Genomic DNA, 23,713 nt, shown 5'->3' with positions numbered 1-23,713 from the left:
TACGCTGATCTAAAAATGTGATTTTAATAAATAACAGTTTACCATTAACCTTAGTATTCTTTAATGTGGATATACATTTAAATATTACAGGTCTCTTAACGATCATTTGCTGACGGGCCCCGATCTACTAAAATCGCTACCCGGGGTCCTGATGCGGTTCCGTCAACATCCAGTGGCTGTAACCGCGGATATAGCAGAGATGTTCATACAAGTAAAGGTCCAAAAAGAAGATCGCGACGCTCAACGGTATCTATGGAGAGGCTCCGCGAGGGGAAACCAACCGCCACAAGAATACAGAATGACGTCGCTCATCTTCGGAGCGACATCTTCCCCCGCGACGGCTATCTACATAAAGGACACAAACGCCAAAACATACCAAGAATTGAACCCGGCAACTTATGAGGCTATAGTAAAATGCCATTATGTAGATGACTATCTACAAAGTTTCAAAACTGTAGAAGAAGCGATTCGAACAACATGCGACGTTCGAGATATCAACAGAGAAGCGCACTACGAGCTGTGGCAATGGGCCTCAAATAGTCATAGCGTAGCAATAGCTGTGGGTGCCTCCGGATAATAGCCGAACGTATTACTCGAAGAAATGTTCGAGAGAGTCTTGGGACTGAAATGGAATCCCCAAGCTGACTATTTGTCGTTCAACTTGGGGCTAGAGAGACTTCCCGAGAACATCGTGGAGGGTAAGGAGCCTTCCAAGAGCGACATATTGAGAGTTATGTCTCTCTTTGACGCGCTTGGCTTCGCCGCGCCGATAACTGTACGCGCGAAGCAATTCCTTCAAGAAACGTGGCGTCGAGGTGTCAATTGTGACGATCATCTGGAAAACAGTCTAGCGGAACAGTGGCGTGAGTGGATGACACACCTTCGAGCTTTTGAGAACATCAAGATCGCGAGATTTTACCGCCTCTATAGCGACGCTGTAAGCATTCAGCTTCACACATTCGTCGACGCCAGTGAAACCTCATACGCATTATACTGGCGTATAACAACCGAAGACGGGAGCGTACACACATCGCTAGTGCTCGCCAAGGCAAGAGTCGTCCCGCTGAAGTTGACATCTGTACCTCGGCTAGAACTACAAGCCGCGGTAATGGGATGTCGCATGGCAGCAGCCGTGATAGAGGAGTATGACCAAAGGGTAAACGAGAGGATCTATTGGACAGACAGCCGCACCGTTCTCGCTTGGATACATAACGGTGCCCGCTCGTATCGGCTATATGTCGCGCACCGCATCGCCGATATAGAGGAAAACAGTAAAGTCGATGAATTGAGATGGGTGCCAACCAAGTTTTGGGCTCTGATGATAAGGGAACATATTATTTCTGAATTTCTCAATATTGAGATGTGCCTTTTGGAATGGATAAAACGAACTCTCGATATAAACATTCCCATAAATGGACCTCTGTTGAAAGAAAAATCAAAAGAGTTTGCTACAAAATTGGGAATCCAGAACTTTTCTGCTGGCAACGGCTGGCGTCATGATATAGCTTTCAAAAAAAAACAGCTGGGGAAAGTAAATCTGTGAACCAAACTGTGTGTAACCACTGGCTTGAAGATCTGCCAAATCTTCTAAAACCAGACGATATTTACAACGCGGTAAATATTTACGTTTATAGGCGAAAAATGCCATGGAGGAAAACAAAGTAAAAAACGCCTTACACTTCTTCAGTGTATAAACATGAGTGGTATGGACAAACTTCCACTTATTATCGCGAAATCAAGGCAACCTAGATGTTTTAAAGATGTCAAGATTCTACCCGTTGATTATGCCAACAATACAAAGGCTTGGATGACCAAGATATATTTAGATATAGAAAAAAGTTAACAAACAAGTGAATATAAACAAAAAAAAACTGCTATTACACTACGACGTCATAAAAAGCTGAAATTCTAAGTAATCCGATATAGTGAAACAAGGTAAACCCACATTTACTTACAAATGTAACAAGCAACACTTACAAAGTATCCTTCAGAGTTGATGGAAACTAACGAGTGATCGCTATAACTTAGTAGAAAGTAACAAAGATAATGAACAGTTACCTGCCAGCATGTCATTTATATCTACTTTAAAATCCTTTGATGGGGAGAAGTAGACAGTTTTCCAAGAACAGTTGGATTGTTCCTTCATTGTTAATGAAGTGTCATAAAAAAGATTCAACTATTAATCAGAAAACACCCACAGTGTATTAAGTTTTATATTATTTGTGTGTACCTAAAAAACACATAAATTGTAATACATAAAACGAAATGCTTCAAATTGCACAGGTAGATTTTTTAAATAGTCCTAATGATATTAATATTTTTTTTTATTAAAATCAAACACTATGTGCTTCTCTTTTACGCAGAGTTCGAGAGAGTACTAACAGCATCCTAAGAGAGCTAAGTGACAAGCTAGACTGCCCGATCATGGGACATTGGTGGTGCGCACATATGCCCATAGCCGGTATCAGGTGCCTAAGATCACTTTAGTTTAGTTTCTTCTTTTCTTTCTGTGTGTAATGGATTATGAAATTCGAATGAAAGTCGCCGCTCCTTCATTAGTATAAATGTGACATTTACAAGATAACATATTTAGTTAATAAACACACCAACTTCCGTCCAAACCACTTAGACCTTTACTAATATAACCGTCTCCATTAAGAGACTAAATTGATTATTAAATACTCCACATAAGAGCATCATTTTCCCAACCTAACCCAAAACCCAACAAAACTCACCACTCAGCCAAACATTGGATTTTTGAAGTAAAATTGTATTTTGCATGTAATGTTTATATAAATAAAATATATATTTCAAAACGACAACGAAGGTGAGAGGTTGTTTCAAGCAGCCTTGGCTTACAAACTCACCATAACAAATACTAATTTTCAAAACCGAGAATCACACATAGTAACTTTTCATAGTAGTAGATTCAAAACATTTCTATTTTAGTCGCTGCCTGGTATACTGCATTTATTAATTTTGTTTGTGTATTTATGGCTAAAATTGAAATGGGCGGGACACTTGATGCGAATAGAGGATGGCAGATGGACAAAGAACATTGTGGACCGGGCCATGACCTGGAAAAAGAACAAGAGGAAGACACAAAGCCCGGTGACAAGATGACATAATAAAAATAGCAGGGAAAGGATGGACTAGGGCAGCTACAAACAGGGAAAAATGGAAACAAATGGAGGAGGCCTATACCCGGCAGGAGTCATAACAATAATTTACTTTTTTATGCTATTTATATAACACACATATAAACAATTGTAATATGACAAATAAAGGCTTATTATTATTATTACACTCAAAACCCAGATTTACTATCTGTTAGTCCGAAAATCAAATGTCATTAAATTAACAATGCCAAAGTTATACCCAGTGAGGTTGTAGCCCCACAGCATAAGCACATAGTATAAGACCTTATAATAAAAATTTCCCTCACATAAAACAAAAATATGTGTGGTTTCAAGTGTACTAAATGATAGAAAATTATCAAACAATGCTCTTTTGCATAGGGAATTGACACAAAACCGTTTGTGCAAGACAATAGTTTTAGTAAATAAATTGTGTAGTAAATAGCTTATCCAATATACAGTTCATTCGAAAATAAATAAACAGCAATAGTAGTGAGGTAGAGCGGCTTAAGACACCCACATGTTATTACGCCCCCGCAGCACATTTAAACAGGCTTGGGTGAGATTCGATTGGGGAATATTTCATTCTATCAGAAGTGTGGAACCAGAAGCCCTACCTCCTACAGTCTAATCACCTAAAGCAAGTCTTTTATTTACACACCATCAGAGATAGGTGTGCAACCTGCACACTTTTCAAATACAAAACTAAAGTAATTATGAGACTGGCATGTTTAAACGAACATGTCCCAATTAAAAATAAAGAAAAAAATCTGAATTACAAATGCAAGCGGAACCAGCACTGCCTTTAATCATAATTGTCTGCAGAGCCTTTTCCTGTCATCTTTTTTTAAATGTGATTTTTTTTATTTTAAACCAAGGAGTCATTGATGATTTTATGGAATATTTTATTTAACAGAATTCAGAAGACATGCTAGGCCAAGATATAAGACTGGATCAATAAGATTGCCTTACTGTCCCTATAAGCACCGCTACACCAAAATATATCTTCCATATCTGAAGTCAAATTACAGAAGTAAATCTATAACTTAATATAACAAATAGTTTCAATGTTCAAATCAATATTTTAGTACATACTAAGATAAATACTAGCCAAATAAAATCTTACTTTGTAATTCAATAACATAAAAAAACATGGCTATTGAATTTTCAATTACCACAGAAGACAAGCACATGTGCTCAGTGGTTTTAAATAAATAAGTAAATAAATGGCGGCAATGGAGGCAAAATAATGGTGTCAATTGACACAACCACCTGTATTCACTAAAATAGTGAGGTGATTGCTTATAGATGTCTGCATTTGCAGCAGCACAGCCTACCTTTACACATTTCACTTTGACAAACAGAACTTTATTAATTTCCCCAAAGGTCCAGGGGACTGGTGTCCATACTTGGGTACCCTGCATGATGAAACACACAGATATACCCCCTTCCTATTAGTCTTCAAACTATAAAATCACTCTTGCATTTGGAATAGAATGAACAGAAGAACAAACTTTGACTATGTTTTTTAAAAACATAATGCATATAATTTAATAACAATACAATAAAATATTGCATGTTTTCTTTATTAATACCAAAATGGTGAGCAATCAACAACATTTAGAGAAAAAAATAATGTTAGACGACTACAAAACATAAGCCAAAGTCAAATAAAAACAAAGCTGACATGTTAAAAGCATGACTAAAACCACCACAATATGTGGCATATAGATAACTTTGCTTTTGCAACTTGTATAAGTTCGAAAATGTTACATTTCTCTTTGCTTTAAAATGTTAAGTTATTTCTGAGTAAAACCAATACCAATAGCAATGTTTCATAATAATCAAGTTATGGACCAGATCAATGCTTAGATAATAGCATTACACCTTTTCACAGGTTATGTCCAGACCTCAAAATTGGTTATGCGTAAATTCAAGTTTGTATTTTCTTTTAAAATATAAAGATTCGCTCCCAGATTAGAATCTGTTATAGAAGTATGAAGAAATAAAACTTAATTTCCTACCAGATAACGAACAAAAAACAAGTAAAAGTTAACAATAACGAAATGAAGTTGCTTCTACTCGAATAAGTAGTAATAACCTAATAACGAATCACAATCCCGTTCGACAAGAGCAAGCCGGCCCAGGCAGAGCAGAGGCACATACAAAAAACAACTGACAATTTGACTTTGAGCTTTGACATTAATTGATAAATGTGAATGTTGCCTATAATGTTACTCTTTAATATAACTTTCGCCCACGACTTCGTCTGCGTAGTAGAAAAAAAAGTAAGTAGCCTATTAGTGCTTTCAAATAATCCTCTATATCTTTGCCAAATTTAGTCGAGATCCGTTCAGCAGTTTAGGCTACAAACTACACACACATCCATCTATCCATCTGAACTTTCGCATTTATAGGATTAGTAAAACAATTTGACAGAGATAAAATTAACTGTCCCTAAAGACAATAGGTTTCGCAAAGGTAGGTAATATAAAAACCATGAACATTGTACAAGCCAAGTGAAATTGCTCCTATGTTTTCATCGTACTCCGGCACAAGCATGCGTCGATCTATTGTAATAATAGTTTACTAAACATACAGATTTAAGTCACTGTTTTTCTTTAAATAGTCCTAATGATCACATTTGGATATTTGGTTAATATTATTCCAACGAATCATTTAAACAAAGTGCCGATTTCAGAATATTTCTTAGTTTGTACATTACAACTTTTATACTCTATGACAGTTCTTTTCCAGCAAATTTTTTGTTTGTTCTTTGTTTGTTCGTACAAACTTCATTCATGTCATTTACATTCGTTCGTTCGTTTTGAATTTACGTTAAATTAAAATTGAACCATCCATTTTAAATGGTGCATTTTGCAACTCATCAATTCGAACAAATTGAAGTGCTTAATTTTTACTCGATCTGCATTCAATTGAGTGTGTCTCGTAGTTATTACCGATTAATTCGTAATTAACGTGCTGTATTATACATTGTTGGATGTACAAGTTACAAGTTTCTTGAAAGTTTACATTTGGGTGAAAAAAGCTATTTTTTGATTTCTTCATTTATCCATGTGGTATTTTTATGATATTGCTGACTTAGGTAATGGCGAAGTCGTTGTCTAGCCTGTTTTTGGATTCTTTCCCAAAATGTGTCTTGTCACGTGTCGAAAAAAAATTTCTAGTCTTACAAAACCCGATTGAAGATAGGCTAATCACTAATAGTTGTCAGATTTTGAACAAATTAATAAATTATCTATCGTTTTGTTGTGAAATGATTCAGATTTATTTGGTCGCTGCATTTTATATGAAAGTTACTTGAAAGTTTTCTGGGCAATTGTGGTTTGAGACGTTTAATTTGCATAAAGTGTTTTGTAAAAGTCGGTGCAGTTGTGATGTGCTTAGCCGGATGGAACAATAATCCATATCCAGGTTTCCATCCCTGCCATTACCAATGTTTTTAGATTTTCGAACTTCCTATCCGACGTTACAAATTTACAAAACAAACATGTCGGCAAAGAGAATTAAAAGATACGGGTGAAGGCAACCAACTCGCAATGGGCCATTGTTTACTGTAGCTAACTCTCCTAATTCGGGTAAGCCTCCGAGCCTCCTGATCTGGTAGTTTGGGTTGTTTTGTTAGTAATGGTGGTCATTGATGCAGTTTCATATAGTATCTTACGCTAAAGGTTTTACAAAACCAATTTTTATATAACATTTAATAAGATATGAGCTGTTTTTGTCATGGCTGTCTTATGTACTTTTATTGGTCATTCTTATGGTGTAAAAAACCCTCAAAAATATGTGTGCGGTTAACTACCCCACCAACATGGGTTAAGTTGAACAGAGCTTGCATTTTGAGGCATACAAGTAAATATGACAAAAGGTTTAGTGGAAGACATTTTTGTATTCTGTATACAAAGTAATTTATTTATATATTTGAAAATAAATTATCTGCAATAAAGTTTTGAAAGTTATGTACATAGAAAACTTTGTTTTTATTCTATGTATATGCAACAAGCTATATAACTTAAGTGGTATAAGACTTTAAAATGTGCATTTTACCCTCTGTTGATTGTGTCGGCAATGCATCAAAATATGAATGTCTAGGCAGAGGTTGCTCCACTATTTTAGCAAATTTTGGTAACCGCATGTTTGTTACTTTATACAATGAAAAGAAATGTTTATTTATTTATTAGACATATCAACTTTTGTTATTGTGGTTGTCACATAGATTTACATTGTTTATCTACAGGATCTGGTCTCTTTTAGAACATGATAGTAGATATGGAAAATGTAAAAAGAAAAAATATAAAATTACTATGTTACAGTAGTAACATTTCCCAATATATTTAAATTTCTTTCAATTCCAATGGCTTTTAGCTGTTGTTTTAACTCAGATAAGCCTGAAACTAAAATTTTCTGAAAATTTTGAAAAAACTTACATTGTTTAGTTTATTAGATCTTATGCAACATAAAAAAAAATTATGAAAAAAAAATTAAGTGTAAGGCTTTCAGGGAAACAGCCGTCCTGTAGGACAGTAGGATAATAAGAGGAAATAAAAGACCATTTACGACAAAACAGAATGTAACCCAAAAGTGTAGTTTATTAGATAACTATTCATTATATTACCCATTGTTATATGTAATTTACTAGACTAACACTAATTATGAATGATATGTTTCGAAACACTTGACACACACTCCAACATCACATTCCTTGCAACATGTCAAACATTTTTTGTGACGACAGTGTGTTTGCTTCGATTGTGGAATAACCAGATGATTCATTTGGTCTTTACGACTATCAGCATGTTCATGATGGGAGGGTCGGCTGGGCCCTCTTTTGGCATTTTTTTTGTTTGATTCAATCAAAGCAATTGCTACCCTTCTGCGAAAGCCAAGATGATCCAGTTTTTCATGATTTATTTTATATAACTGCCATGCATTATGTTCTGCAAGATCAATCATCTGTGTGAGCAACGGCATGTACCATTTCTTACCTCGTATACCAATTCGGTAATGTGAAATATTTTCATCAGACCGATCCACTCCTCCCATATATTTGTTATACGAGTACAAGACCACAATGGCTTTTTTTTCACCTGTTACATATTGAACTTATTTCCTCTAAGTTTTTTAATATATTTCAAATTAATGGGTGTTCCAAGCCATGTGGGTCTGAACTAGGTTGTTCTCAAGGATTATTATCTTTTTCCTTACAGTTCAAGTGAAATCTTCATCGGTAATTTTTTTTATTTTTATAGGTGTGAGGTTATTACCTCGCTAGCATTACCATGGTAAATAATAGAAAGAAGCTAGTCTTTTTAACGCGGCGATTGTAGTCATCATGTATCAACCATTTGAATAAAAAATGCTAATAGAATTAATATAGGACACATAGGGCAAATGTTGAAATTAACTTTGTACAAATGACCCAGACATATTGGCGCTGCGTATGACCTCATGGGATCAAGACTACTTCTAGTGAGTTGGTAATACAAATTTTGCTAAAAAGGGCAGAGGTGGCGGTTTGCGATCTTAACCTTGGAAGACGCGGGTACATCGGCGGGTGTCAGAAGGGCCTAGACACCTCCGGTGCGACAACTCCATACTTCTGGAGCTGTTTTGGGGACCTCATCTACTACGACCTCAATGCCCACGTCTAAAAATCTGCTCGTTTGCATTAGGAACTCTGGAATAGAGATATTCCGCATTCTAGAGCTCTCGTGTTATTAATGATACAGTGGTCCTTATATAGAGGTGCTTTCGGTTACGGCGCGCCGGCGTCGGTGCGCATTCAGCCAATACTGCCTTACGGCGATCTGCTTTGTCAGTATATATATATATATATGGAATATGTTACATTAAAATCTATATTATGTATTAAGCGTGGTATCTGTCAGGTGACAATTTTGGCAATTCTGCTTGTTTACACTTTTATTTAATTGAAAATGGGCTCTACCATTTCAGAGGACAATGGGCATTATTGTATGGGTTGCGTCCCAATGCTTGTAACATGTTGCGACTAGTTTAAACATGTTTTTATAAATAATTCAAGTTTTTATTATAATTGTGTGCAGGTCAAAAGTTCTGGCGTGTAAATGATAAAAGAGTTTAATGTGAATGTGAAAAATTTCACATTTTTTTTGAATTTGAAGTACGAGTATTGGAGGGGCCTGGATTATTTATATCAAATACTTCTTTTGAACAATTCATAATATTGGAATCATGGGAATCCAAATCTAATCTAGCCCTGGAAGTGCCAGGGTTATTAAAAATGAGCTCTGAGTTTTCCTTTTCATTTATTGCTACTTCGGAAAATATGTTTTCCGAGGCAGAATTTGATACTGAAGATAAATTATGATCTGACAGTGGTCTTTGATATTGTTGGGTGGGTTTGTTAATTAGCTTCCAATTGGGTGATATGAATGTTAGCTTCCCTGCTGTGTTTGCCTTAAAACGATTTCGTTTCTTCGTATGCATATTTGAAACTGTTGAAAAGGATCTTTCTACAGCTGCAGAAGTAGCGGGAACTGATAAAAATTTTATGGCAATCTTACCCAATAGTCGGGTCGATGTTAAAAATGAATAAAACGAGATGTGTTTGAGATATAATGTCAAATATCTCCCTTCCGCTTTTTTGCTCTTTATTCAATGCTTTATAAAAAGTGTTACAGTGATCGGATTTAGTTCAAATATGCGCCGTTTTGTTCGATAATCTGTTTCCATCTAGACGGCAACTTCATAATACCTCTCTCATGCCGGCTCATGTCTAAACGGCTTGATAATCGCTCGTTTGGTTCTCCCGTTCTTATTTTAATTAAAAAAGCTCCGAGAACAGTTTTAGGACGTTGCGAGCGTTGGGATATACGAGGGTGAATCAAAAAATTCTTGGAATCAATGTTAAAAAATGCAAAGGTTTAAATAATAATATTTAATTTTTCTACATAATCTCCCTCCAATGCAATGCAGGAACAACACGCCCAACGACAGTTTTCCACGACGTTTTTCTTTAATCGCTTCACGCACTTTTGGGATTAAATTTGCATAATAGGGTCCAGTAATCGTCTGGCCTTTTGGCATGTAATCAATAAAAAGGATTCCTTCACTATCCCAGAACACAGAGGCCATAACTTTACCAGCGGTAGGAGCAACTCGAAATTTCTTGATGGATGGAGAGAATGGCCGTTTCCAAGACATGCTTTGTCTTTTAGTTTCAGGATCAAAATGGTGGACCCACGTTTCATCCATTTTGCTGGCGGTTCGACTATAAGCCCGCTGAGGCCTCAGATCGACTTGACGTCAAAAATGGCCTTTCCTTCGGGTGTCAGGTCTAAGTATACCTGTACTAAGTCTAACGGAGCTTTTATTCCCATTCTCGTCATGTCAAATACGCTAATGACGGGGAATTTCTGAACTTTAAGAGACTGCGTGATCTCTTCTACCGGAATCTTCTTGGGGATGCGTTTAATAACTACCCTGAGTATACGCTCCTCAGCAAGCGTATATGTATGATAATATACCTCCTTTTCTTGGAGGAATCTGGTAACAAACCTAAAAGCATCGGCAGTCTCTAGCTGCATCTTGATGCCCTGAGCCGTCGCTGTAGCGACTACTTTAAATTTGTTGGATAAGGCCGATGGGATCATCGGCCATTTGTCGCGCACTTGGATGATTGGGGTTGGGCGTTTGTCATGCGGCACGCTGGCCGCTTCCGAACGTTGGGCTGCTGGGACGGGTGTGGGTGCGGCCGACTTAGGCCGAGGGGCGGGAGCAGCCGAGCATGGGCTGGGATGGCCCGGCTTGGAGAGCGGGGATAGGTTTGTGTGCCTTTTGGGGCACATGGGATGAGGAAGTTGAGGTCGTGGGGGAAGAGCACTTCTTACGCTTTTTCTTATTTTCGACGGTTACAAAACCGTCGTTAGAAAATGAGGGTAATGCGGCGTTCGATTCCATATCGGAATCTTCTAAGGACGAGTGGGCTTCGGAGCCCGACGTCAACGATCATCGACGTAGGACGCGAGGTATCTTGCAGCTTTCCTATGACGGCTAAAAAAATCTCTTTTAAGAATATCCAAAACGGCCTTAAGTCCGGCCTTGGCCATCTTAGCGATCTATTAAAACCAAACCAAAAACGCTGGAGTAGCACAGATTAAAATGTCTCTGGTTTGAACACATCCATTTTTCGCATGTTATGCCGTTTGTAAATATAATAAGGCCAAGATCAATTGACTTTGTTTTGAAAATATTTATTTTATATAATATCTCGTTTATTTCAAAACTTTATGCACAAAATTAAATACAGATGTTTAAACCGTTATATTAAAAATAAAATATGTGAACTTTTAGCAGGCATACCCCAAATACACGAATCAACCGCAAGTTCCAAAACATGGAAATTATTTCAAAAATGTATGTATGTTTACATTCATGTATCGCTTCTTCAAAGAAGTCCACTCATTTTGATGACCTCAACCTTTGCGTTAGCGTAAATTTGTGATTCTCCTCCTTTAGTTGAGCACATTTACACATTCTTTTTATTTTCAGTGTCATGCAACCGCTAATGAAATGTTTTCGATCGAAATGAAATTTCTATATTTCGCAGCATTTAGTTTGAAGAATTGTTTGTTGACATTTACTATCATTTACATTTAGGTTTAAAATTTTTCGGAAGCCAAATTGTATTACATTATAATACATAAATATTGACAAACATTTGAGACAAAACTTTTTAATCATAACATATGCCTTTATTTTCTGGAATATTACCGTAACTCGTCGTTACCGTTCTTGTTTTCGATGGTTTACACTTTTTTTCCACTTCGACCACGTCGGAGTCACCATAAATGTTGATAATGTTGGTTTTGGTAGAACTTTGGATTAAACTGGTAGAAGAGGGACAAATATGTACTAGAAACTTATGGATTTTCGGCGGACGCCCGTCCGCAGGTTTTTTCTTCTTTTCTTATTATAGGTCGCTGAGTGAGAGCCTCCCGGAAGCGTGGTGTTGCCACAGGCGGCAATAATTGTAATTTTCTATCTTCTACTATTCTACAGGGTACGCCAGAGAAACTTACTTATTTGAAAGCTCAATAAAAAAAGTACTTCAGTTATTGTTTTATTTTTTTTTTATTTGAGAATACAATATCCCAATTTTTTTTATGCAGTCTTAAAAAGACATCGGATAAATGGCGACCTCCATTACGCATACCTTGAAGGCTCGCGAGCCTTAAGAGCTCGAGCTCTTAAGGCTCAGTAGCTTCGACTCGGAGCTCGAGTTTCGGGTTCGAAGCTCATTTCTCACAACACTAGCTATGGTCCGTGGTCGATCGACATAAACCAGAGATTTCAAATAACCCCATAAAAAAAAATCGCATGGAGTCAAATCTGGAGAGCGTGCCGGCCATTGGAGAAGGCCTCTGAGAGAGATGAGGCGGTCGGGGAAATGTTGTCGCAACAAATTCATTTAGTCTCGTGCTGTGTGTGTTGTGGCTCCATCTTGCTGAAACCACACGTTCCTAACGTTCATTTCTTCGAGTCTTGGAAGAAAAAAATCCTCGATCATGTTCTTGTAACGAGCTCCATTCACGGTAACTGAGCGTTAGTTTTCTTCAAAAAAATAAGGACCATTTATTCCCATTACCGACACCGCACACCAGACAGTAACTCGCTCACAATTAAGTGGCTTCTGGTGAAGCTCACGCGGATTTACATAACACCAATAACGCATGTTTTGCTTGTTGACGCATCCGGAAATGTGGAAGTGAGCCTCGTCACTGAAAAAAACGACTGCGTTTTCAGGCAAGTTGTCAATCAGCATTTCACATGCATTTTGACGGGCAACAAAATCGCGTTCAGTTAATTCTTGCACAACAGCCAATTTATAGGGATGAAATTGAAGGTCTTCATTGAGAATTCGTCGAACCAGTGCTATCAGAAATTCCCATAGCAGCTGCGTGTTTTTTTTTGAAAATGGGAACTCCGATGTTTTTAGTTGAATGTTATTTGATAACTCTGTATGAAATTTCCAGGTGTTTGTTTTTCAACAATTTTTTTGTGTAGTAGAACTGCCGAAATGGTTGTACTTTGTATTTCGTTTGATGCGTCTTAATGTTTGTTGCTGGTATTCTTCAAGAAAAATGAAAATCACTTACCGAAAATACCACCACTCTCACACTAGACCAGGTCTACATCGTGAGGGTTTTATACTGTACCGAGTACATTTTAACTACAGACTATCCTCGAATTCGTCGTAGGACAACGATGCAAGCCATTCTGATACTCTTTACCCCAATTGTTTTGCTTGTTTTTTATGTCACAGTTCATTGCCACTTTGTTGTTTGCAAAAATTTTCGCCAAAGGACAAAGGCGTTGCGCAAAGGCAGTATTAACAACTGGCATGTTAAGTCGGTAGATTTCGGTAGTCAATAGGAGCAGTTAATGTCAAGCGGTGCTTTTGCAATGTAGTTTTTAAAACATATAGCTTTCTTACGCTAAGAACATCAGCTTCTTTATATAGTTGGTTTGTAGAATTCAATTCCGAAGGCAGATCATAATATACATGGTAACTATACTCAATTGTGGGCGTGCGTATGTCGGAGATAATGAAATAACAATCGCGTAACATTAGAAAACCATCCTTAGTTGACTATCATCTTATATGAAAACTGCACAACACGATCTAATTATATTGCAAACATTTACAGAGATTAACCAATTGATTTTATAACAACAAAGCGCATTCCACCATTCAATGAAAACTCATCAGTCATTCGATCGCCGCTTGACAGCTATTATGCACGATGCACATTCAGACAGTGCTCAAAATTATTATTGGATACTAACTTTAATAGTTAAAAAAGGAACAATCATTTCGCCCTGTTATAGTTATTATCTGTAGATCGTACTACAAGTCTGTTAAAAGCATCTCTAGGGCCTGACAAAGTAACGGTGTCTACTATGGCAGCGCTCGAGACACGGAGATGGAGATGAAATATGAGTATTTATGTCAATACAATTGTGGAACATGACATTTGTGGCATTGTCCAGGGAGAGCGCTCTTCCGAAGCGGCTCGACGACTAGGCCACTAAGGCCGCAAATCGACTTTAGTCGAAAAATGCCTTACCCTCGGGAGAGAGCTAAAGTTGAACGTTTATCATGTCCATGGGAATTCTCGTTCGTCTATTTTTCGTCCCATGAACCATCAATAACGGGATATTTTGCCTTTTTAGTGACTGTCACCTCGTTGACGGATATTTCCTTCGGGATCCTTTTGACGACCACCCGAAGGGTACGCTTTTCGGCGAGCGTATATGTATGATAGTAAATGTTTTTCTCGCGGAGGAACTTAGTGACACCGCGATAATCAGCAACTGTTTCCAGTTGTATTTTAATACCTTGGTTGGTCGGAGTAGTTATAAACTTAATTTTGTTCGATAGAGCAGATTCTATCATTGGCCATTTGTCCCTAGCTTGAACATAGATTGGTGGAGGCCATTTGTCTTTTGACGCGCGGGCCATCGTGAGATTTAGTTTAGCGGGATGTGTCTAAGAGCATCCGTGGGCTTAAGCGTGGGCTGGGAAGTCGTAGGGGCCGCGATGGAGTGGGACGTCTCAGGTTTTGGTTCTAATAACGGTCTTTGTATCTTTAGTGGCACTGGAGACGAAGAGGCAGCAGGGGACGCAATTCTCCTGCGTTTCTTTTTTTTGTGATGATGGCTGGAAAAGTTTGTCCAAGTATCTTGTCTTTGCTCCAATAATAAGCTAATTTCGGCAGCTTTACTACGCCCATAAACAAGACCAGCCCAAGAAACTGTTTTATTTCTGTCTTGTTTGTTGGCTTCCATGAATGAGACCTTGATCCAGGCTTTGTTTGCCTGGCTGTGATGTTTTGACTTGCGAACAAATTTGTCTGCTCAGCAATCATTTCAAGAATTTCTTCAGGCACCAATTGATCATACTCGTACGGTCAGGGCCAGCTTCTTTCAGCAAATTAGAATATGGAGGTTTCATACCCTCGAACTCGGTGAAAGGAATCACTGATGGCTGTCGTCTTTTTGGCCTCGACCATTTTAAGGAAATACGGTCATTTTGCGATTATTGTTTATAGAAGCGATCGAGAAAGAAATTTTTAACGCGTTGATTTGCTTCCATTCATCCTGCGTAAATTCGAAGTCCTCCATAGCTAAATCCCTATCTAAAGGCTCGCACATTAACTATTCAATAAGAAAATGATGACAGCTAAGATAGTAGGAACTTAATTGATCTAGTAACATACGTTCTATCACCGTATGCGCGAGCGCACTACTGGTGTAGCGGGTGGCCGGCGCGGCGCCGGATACCGGAAAATATATTTTCTGTATTTGTGCGCCATGGGGTGCACCGGTGACCTCAGCTATGTATTTGACTGTAACTATGTAACATAATAAACAAATTACGACCAAAAGTATTTGTGCAGAATGCACACCTATCGCCGTTGTACTTGCAAATAAAAGACTTGATGATTTTCACTTGTAGGAGGTAGAGCTTTTACAGATACATTTACAGATTCACCGGGCTTGAAGTGGCCGAGCGCAGATGGCGCTTAGCCTAAACCTCGTTTATGCGTAACTAAGCTCGAGGACACCCTCAGGAGCCTCGGCATGAGCCGTTACTTCGTTATTTTTACCGGATTGGGAGGCCACCGAGCTCTTAGATTGCTTCGGTGGACGCTCCATGGAGTGACTAGGCACAAGGGCCCCCGAGAGGGGACCTCGGCTTGGGCTGTCACTCAATACGCGTTTAGCATTCCGATTCAAGGGCGCCCGAGAGGGCCGAACCTCGACTTGATCGGTTGCTGCTATCTGATTGATATTAATATGTCTAACATTACTACCACTTCGGAAAGCGTTAGCGCTGGGAGAAGTGGCGGAAGAAACTCCAGCAACGCTTCTATCATTGATAGGAGAAAACCTGCCTGCTATGAGGCCGTATCGCGGGAATGATTGCCGTAGTCGACAGCGACTACGGCGTGTTGTCTGTTTGCGTATATGTTTAATCCTAGCGTGAGCGATTGTTATTGCATCGTCTTGGAAGTCAAGAACGTGCCTAGGTCTGCGGTGATCACGTCGAAATTTACCGAGCGCGATTGGGTTGTAGGTGGCGGCACCTACAACTAACGAATTAGGATGACCGACGGCAGAGTCAAAATAACGACGCGACGCCAGCTTTAGGTGTTGGGCTATGGTGGGTAAGTCCAGGTTTATGTGAAGATCACTATTGCGCATGTACCACGGGGCGCCCGTGGCTCTGCGCATAAATCTATTCTGAATCACCTGGAGTCCGTGTATTTGTTTCGGCGAGATGTGCGCAAATACCGGGCTAGCATACGTCATGACGGGACGCACTACTGATTTATAGAGTGTCACCTTATTCCGAAGGGACATTTTGCTCTTTTTATTAATTAACGCGGAAAGACGACCTAAGATGAAAGCCGCGCGGTTCCTGACCCGGGTCACATGAGCGGAGAAGTTAAGTTTAGAGTCGAGTATGACACCTAGGTATTTAACTTGGTTTTCCCAAGGTATTGGGCTGTCCATGGGTTTAACGGATGGGAGACGTTGTTCTTTGAGGCGTGCAAAGTATAGAGCCGCGCTTTTGGTAGGATTTATTTCGATCCTCCATTTCCTAAACCAGGCACCAAGGGTGTTTGCTGCAGTTTGTAGACGTTGGCACATGGCATCAGGCTTACGGCCTGATGTAAAACTGCAGGTGTCATCGGCAAATAACGCTAATTCCACGCCGCGTACGCGCAGGATGTCATTGGTATAGGGGCTAAAGAGGACTGGGCCTAACACCGACCCTTGGGGCACCCCGGCTCGAACGGGGTGCGATCTAGAACCCACACCTTCGACGCGGTAGCGGAACGTGCGGCAACTTAAGAAGTCTCGTATTATGCATACGAGACGATCGGGAACTCCGTACTCAAACAGCTTATATATGAGTCCGTTGTGCCATACTTTGTCGAACGCCTTTGCTACATCGAGAAAGAGAGCTCCGGTGTTAAGGCCTCGTTGCCGTTTGGCAAGTATATGTTCCGTGATGCGGTGCACTTGATGAGTGCATGAATGCTTGGTGCGGAAGCCAAACTGTTCGGGGATAGGCATACCTTTCGTGGTCATAATAGTACGTAAGCGGGTTAATATTAGGCGTTCATAAATCTTCCCAAAGGTTAAAGGAACCCTATAACTTCGGCGTCCTTCCACTCGTTAAGAAAGACGCCTTTGGTCATTGCCGTGTTATAAATAGCTACGAGAAGTTGTATAATAGCAGCCGGAAATAGTTTGGCCACCCTATTCGTGATACCATCAGAACCGGGTGCTTTGCGAATAGATAAGGGGTACGTTATTCCTCAGTTCGACCTCGCTGTCCACCTTTCGGAGATGATCAGGTTCTACCGGTAGGCTACTGGGGGAGCACTGGGCTTCGAGGCTGTCAGCTAGGCATTCGGCTTTTTCCTCGTCCAACATGGCAGGTGCCATATCTAGACGCGAGAGTGGCGGCATCGTACGATGTGGGTCGCCTTTGAGCGATTTAGGAAGGCTCCAGAAGGCTAATTGTGATGGTTTAACGTTAGCTCGGGTAGCCGCGTTCTTGCGTCTCAACAAGTCTCTGGCATCTGATGGTAGTGCCCAGCGTTGTTTGTCTGACCCAGGCATTTGCCTTGAACAGTCGTCGATGGCGGTTTGGATATGACTGACTGTACGCCGCCCGAGCGCCTGCTTATGTTCGCTACGGGGGTGTAATAACGTGTGGGGGACTTTATTATTATTATTAATTAGGTATGTGTGGTCGCGCTGTCGATCGGAGCGCAACAGCTCGATGCGGTGTGAAGGCGCGCGGGGGACGGACGAGGGCTGAAAGGGCTCCTTCGCCCCTCATCCCTGCCGGTGTTGCAATGGGACCGTAACAATCTTCTCTGTTTGGTTGTTGATTATTATCGTTCAAATGCAAAGTTTCTAATGTTTTTTTTAAGCGTTTCACTGGCATAAGTTCAGCTATTTCAATTACAAGAAATTCAGGATCTGATGACCAATATAAATCGTTTTATGGAAGAATGTGATTTCCTTCCTGTTTGTCAACAGGCTGTCAATTTTTTTATGTTTTGCTGCTCCGTTAACAAGTTTGAGTAATAATCAAATCAAAGACTTAGTCACTAAAAAACTTCCTGAAATGCGCTACTGGATGTGCTCCTATTCAATAAATAACGAGGCTTTATTGTCACCTTATCAAATTCATCTGGATCTTGCCTACATGTCCACAAATCCCCCATGACTCATCTTCACATTCAGATTCAATTCTTGTTCTAATGATGGTGGTGATGATTGTACTCTGAAATGCTCTTCTGGCTGCGAATTATCTAATTGTGAACATAGTGTTATTGTTGATGTACCTAACTCTGAACTGTTATTACGGGTAGAATTCAAATGAGCAAAAGAACTTATAGGGTACTTGAATCATCTGATTCGAGTAACTGTTGTAATGTATTCACGTTGAAGTCTTCTGGCTCATCAAACTCAAATCCGTCTTCTGAACCATCGTCGGGAATGCCTAAAATCTGCTCCAATGTCTTTTTAATGTCATTTTCATTCATATAGCGGAACATTTTTCATGAGAATATGAGAAAAGAAGGAATTACACTCGCGAGCAACCAAATCGGCTCACCCCATGACGGCGCACATATGCATTGATTGTCAATTATTAAAATGATATGTCATTCGTGGGCTGAAGGTTGATACTTTCATTTAACATCAATACCTTAAAAAAATTTAAGCGCTGATTTGATGATTTTAATTAGGCGTCAGGGAAAATTTTCTCCGTAAGGTATCTCTCCCTGATATAAAACCAGGTTAACTCTATCAGTCGCTTATCACAATTTGACCGGTACACATCTCAGTAAATTGCATTAACAGTTTTAGTGCAATCATGGATACCACGCTAGAAAAAGCAGCTCAAATTGTTGCCTTGTTGCTAGAAGGGTTAAGTCAGCGAGCAGTCGCTGCCCTGCTCCAATTGAGCCAGTCTGCAGTATCCCGAGTATACAAACGGTTCCAAGAGACTGGTGCCTTTAATCGGAGACCAAAAACGAGCCGCCACCCGTGCACTTCAGAGAGAGACGACCGTTTCATTGTCTCAACCTCGTTGCGCTATCGACACCTCACGAGTGTTAATGTGCAACAGGAATTGAGACATACACGAGGGGTGGCTGTAAGCGAATGGACGGCGAGAAGACGCTTGAAGGAAGCCAATTTGAGGCCAAAAAGGCATGCGACGGGCCCCAAATTCACTGCAGGCCGCCGTCAAGCGCGCCTTCAATTTGCTCGAAAACATCTCAATTGGAGCATTACGCATTGGCGGTCGGTACTGTTTACAGATGAGTGCAGAATGTGTTTGCATGGCAGTGACCCGAGTCTACAGGCGTCCGGGGGAACGTTTTTTCTAATGCTGTTTTGCTGAAACAGTGGCGTGTGGTGGCGGTTCCTGCATGCATGTCGAATTGCGCACGATGGACTGGCCTGCGCTCAGCCCGGATATGAATCCCATCGAGCACTTATGGGACGAACTTAAACGAGTTCGAGCCAGGAATCCAGTCCCTACGAGCGTAGATAATCTAAAGTCAGTATTGTTAGAGTGGAACGGAATTCCTCAAGAGATTGTAAAAAAAATTATTATTTCAATGAAAAACAAAATGGAAAAGCGACTTTTTGGACTAACAACTACCAAACTGAGACGTCTTGCTTATCAATTCGTCATCATCATCATCATCATCATCCTCCTTATCCTACTCCCGTAAGATCGCCGCAACAGAGTTTTTGTATACTTAACTCTTATCATATGTCACCTATCGTCTAGCATATCAACTAGCAGTAAAAATTGCAAAGGCACACAGTTTTAATACTGTTAAAAATATGGCTGGCTTAAAAGCTTTTTGAAACGTTATCCACGTTTATCAATTCGCAAACCTGAACCACATCAGCAGCTAGAGCAATAGGGTTCAATAAAGTGGCCGTAGGTAAATTTTATCAGTTGCCCGGAGATATTTACGATAAGTAAGAATTGACCCCCAACAAAATATATAACTGTGATGAAACTGGGATTTCCGTTGTGACTAAAACTAAAAGCAAAATAATAGCTATGAAAGGACGAAAACAAGTGGGTTTCCTTATTATCTGCTGAACAAGGACAAACTATCAATGTAGAAATATGTTTTAATGCTGACGAGACAACGAACGAAGCCAGAACTATTAGATTATGCTCCACTAAGTACAGGGTGTCCAGTGGCAGAGATCAGTTCAAACGTTCGTTACGGCGTTCGTCGATTACTTGATGGACCATCAATCAACCTTATTCAGTAATGGTTAGCAAGGTTCAGAGCTACAGGCTTAACAATAAATAGTCTCAAACCAAGACATATACCAGTCGTAACCACGGACGAAAATATCGAATGTGTCATGATTTCCGCCGCTAAAAATCGCCGATTATCACTGCTTGCTCTTTCGTCGATATTGGGAATTAAAAAATCGACTCTGCAGGTACTAATGCGAAAAAAACTCAAGTTTTATCTCTTATAATTTTTGTGACAATATTGATCCATGTCTTGTCTTTGGTTAAACCGGTCTTCTTTAATGGTATAAAAACTAACATGTACGTTGTGACTATTACAATGAACATAATATTTTATGTATTGAGAGTTTCAATAAATACGGGACTGATCGAAACCCAAGCATGGTGTCAGAGGTGTTTTCAAGAAGAAAATCAAGAAGATTTCGAAGAAAATGTCGAAAAAATATTCGTCGCACACATGAAGCCACTCTCAATACAAAATGTTGACAACGCAGCCGAAAAATGGAAACGAGAAAAATGAGACTTCTGTTAGAAATATTTATGGATGCTAATTAAAATTAGAAAATAACCGAACGAGAAACAGACAACAATTTTATTAAACGCCACTGGAGACGAAGGGATTTCAATTATACAAAGCTTCAACGAAGATAGGTATGTAACGAAAATAGATGATTTACTCCAGAAATTTGACGAAAAACTCCGCACACAAATGTAACAATGGAGAACTATAACTTTTAAACACGTAGTCAAAAATATTATGAATCATTAGAGGATTACTTGACATTATTGAATAATTTTGAAAGTAAAGCAATGACAAAAAAGAAAGATAGAGGTTATTCTGATTATTGGTTCGATAAAAACAATGATGAGAGACATCCAACAGTTAGCCTCAGCTATAACCCTCGCTGCGACTCGCCACCACATACAAAAAAATATTTTTGTATCGTTTTCGATACAGGTAGATTGATTTATTTTGCTAATCAGGTATAGATGTATCTCTGGCAGGGATAAATGAAGTTAATTTCTTCAACACAAAGGCATTGACTTAAATAGAAAACTCAGGGTTATGTAAAGACACAGTCTCAAAAGAAGTCGTACTCTTAGTTTTTCTTTGACCTTCTCCGACTCCACATATAAGACCGTTCACTGAAGCTAGCTGAAGCTTCAGATATTATGCAGAGGCTTCGGTTATAAATGATTTTTCAGATCTTTGGTCAATCAAAGCTCGTATTAGTTGTTAATAACCTGTAGATGATTTAATCTTGACCATAGTTGTGGCCAATAACACTCTGCTCCGATTAGATATGTGGAATGAGCTATAATTTTCCTCTCCGAATGCAGTAGTGTATGTTGTCGTCGGGTACATCGACTAACGAAAATCTTAATTGCTAACTAATCTAACTATCCAATTCGAAGTATGAATTAAGAATAATGTTTTATTGTTTAAATCACATAACATTGCCTCGGGTCACGTTATGCAGCATCAGCGGTTAGCGCCTCCTGCCATTGCGCCTCGTGTCTTCAAATTTAGGTCGCATCGATGTCAATGCTGCGTACGCAGTATTCCTTGTAAGAAGGTTGGTTCACTAGAAACGCTTGTTGCTGGTATTGACAAAACTTCAAATACTATTTGAGCCAAGGTTGATAAAGATAATTCTTTTTCTTTTTTTCCACCACATTAATACATTTGTGTTTTCAGACACAGATATTTATGTACCTATCCACTTTATCAACGATATTTATATTCTTCGGTTGCTTGTATAAGTACACGGATGCAAATAAACTTTTTCTAAGTTAACTTTGTTACAGCTATTGTTTAATTAATTATCTGATTTATTATCCTATCAATTTATGTATATTTTATTGGTAATAGAAAATTATAAGTCATAATGTTAAAAATAATACCGATATTCTGAACGAAATGAGCAAATCATTGTACCAGAAAAAAATCCCCGACACTATAGATCGCTTTCTGGATTAGCCAGAACTTGAGTTTATTTTAAAATGAAACCAGGCTGGTAGCTGTTGTGACATGGTCCGACAGGCGATTGTAGACGGCGGGTCCCGTATCGTGCATACGTAGATTTCTCGGTCTTGGCTAGTCGGTGTACCACTGGAGCCAGGTTGTCAGCGCCGCGAGTCACCATCCTACTTTTAAATAAAAACTCTGAGTACTCATCCAATTTTTCATTGGTCCATCTTGTCAATGCTTCTAAAGGGTGTCCAGTGGAAAATTTTCAACTTTAAAATGTGATACGAGCATCAATAAAATATGTAACACCCTGTACCGGAAGACCAACTGCAGACGTGAAATATGATGGTATCATTTCCCTACATATGGGACCAAAGAACGATGCAAACTATGCATCAAAGATCAAACTACTGTTATGTACTTCAAAGGTGGTATGAGGCTGTGTCTTTTACCGGATAGGAACTGTTTTTTTAATTTCCATGAAATTAATGTCCAAAATTAATCTGATTTAATTTTAATTAATTAATAAATTAACCAATCCCCCCTATTCAAAAGCCGGGCCATCCCAGCCCTCGTCGGTTCCCATCCCGGCCCTTATGGCTATACCAACAGGCCCGCCCCTCGGCCTAACTCGGCCGCTCCCACACCCATCTTCCCAGCATCCGAACGTCCGACTGCGGCCCGCGTGCCGCAAGACAAACGTCCACCCCCCATTTATATTCAGGCTCCCGACAAATGGCCGATGATCCAATCGGCCATGTCTAATAAATTTAAAGTAGTCGCCCCATCGCCGCCATTACCGGAGTAAACACGTCCTCACTCTCCGAAGTGGTTAACAAAATCATAGGAAGTGAGGACGCCTGGAGGGCCTTCCAGGACTTTTCTGAGAAGGTCCTCCAAAGAAAGGAGAATGCCGAGAGGGAACGAGAAGACGACCCAGAGTCGGCCCCTCTCCGGCGAAGGAGAACAGATCGGCGCCGGCACACTTTCTTGCGCCAGGCGTAAACCTCTGTACATATTTTAATTGTAAATATATTTAAGGTAGATAAGTTTAGTTTAGTTACAGTATTTGTAAATATTCTATTTATAAATACCTAGACTAAGTTCTGTATATATAGTTACAGCTTTAGTTGTAGCTGTATATACTACTATGGAGAGTCGCGCTATGCTGCACCGCAGGTCGGAAGCTCGGTTATGGCTACGCTGGTACGAGCT

At 39.5% G+C, this 23,713-nt stretch overlaps 2 protein-coding genes and 1 long non-coding RNA gene across 3 annotated transcripts; 2 read left to right on the top strand and 1 right to left on the bottom strand.

Annotated features, from left to right (window-relative positions):
• Positions 1-17: 17 nt before the first annotated feature.
• LOC106100007 lies at positions 18-1,744 on the top strand. The gene has a single exon (XM_013278723.1). It carries the CDS (start codon positions 602-604, stop codon positions 1,541-1,543), a length of 942 nt encoding a protein of 313 aa, XP_013134177.1. The 5' UTR covers positions 18-601; the 3' UTR covers positions 1,544-1,744.
• Positions 1,745-1,856: 112 nt separating this feature from the next.
• LOC106100010 lies at positions 1,857-7,734 on the top strand. The gene is made up of 2 exons (XR_001225408.1): positions 1,857-2,283; positions 2,364-7,734. It is a non-coding gene; the product is annotated as an uncharacterized LOC106100010 (long non-coding RNA).
• A 2,433-nt stretch (positions 7,735-10,167) lies between these two features.
• Positions 10,168-11,409, bottom strand: LOC106100008. Its single transcript, XM_013278724.1, has one exon. The coding sequence runs from the start codon at positions 10,985-10,987 to the stop codon at positions 10,430-10,432; it is 558 nt and encodes a 185-aa protein (XP_013134178.1). The 5' UTR covers positions 10,988-11,409; the 3' UTR covers positions 10,168-10,429.
• Positions 11,410-23,713: the final 12,304 nt, after the last annotated feature.

This window comes from Papilio polytes, unplaced genomic scaffold, assembly GCF_000836215.1.
Source record: "Papilio polytes unplaced genomic scaffold, Ppol_1.0 DF824080.1, whole genome shotgun sequence".
In the NCBI taxonomy this organism is placed as follows: domain Eukaryota; kingdom Metazoa; phylum Arthropoda; class Insecta; order Lepidoptera; family Papilionidae; genus Papilio; species Papilio polytes.
The sequence above is the reverse complement of the archived record's forward strand: the minus strand, read 5'-3'. Positions and strand labels throughout refer to the sequence as shown.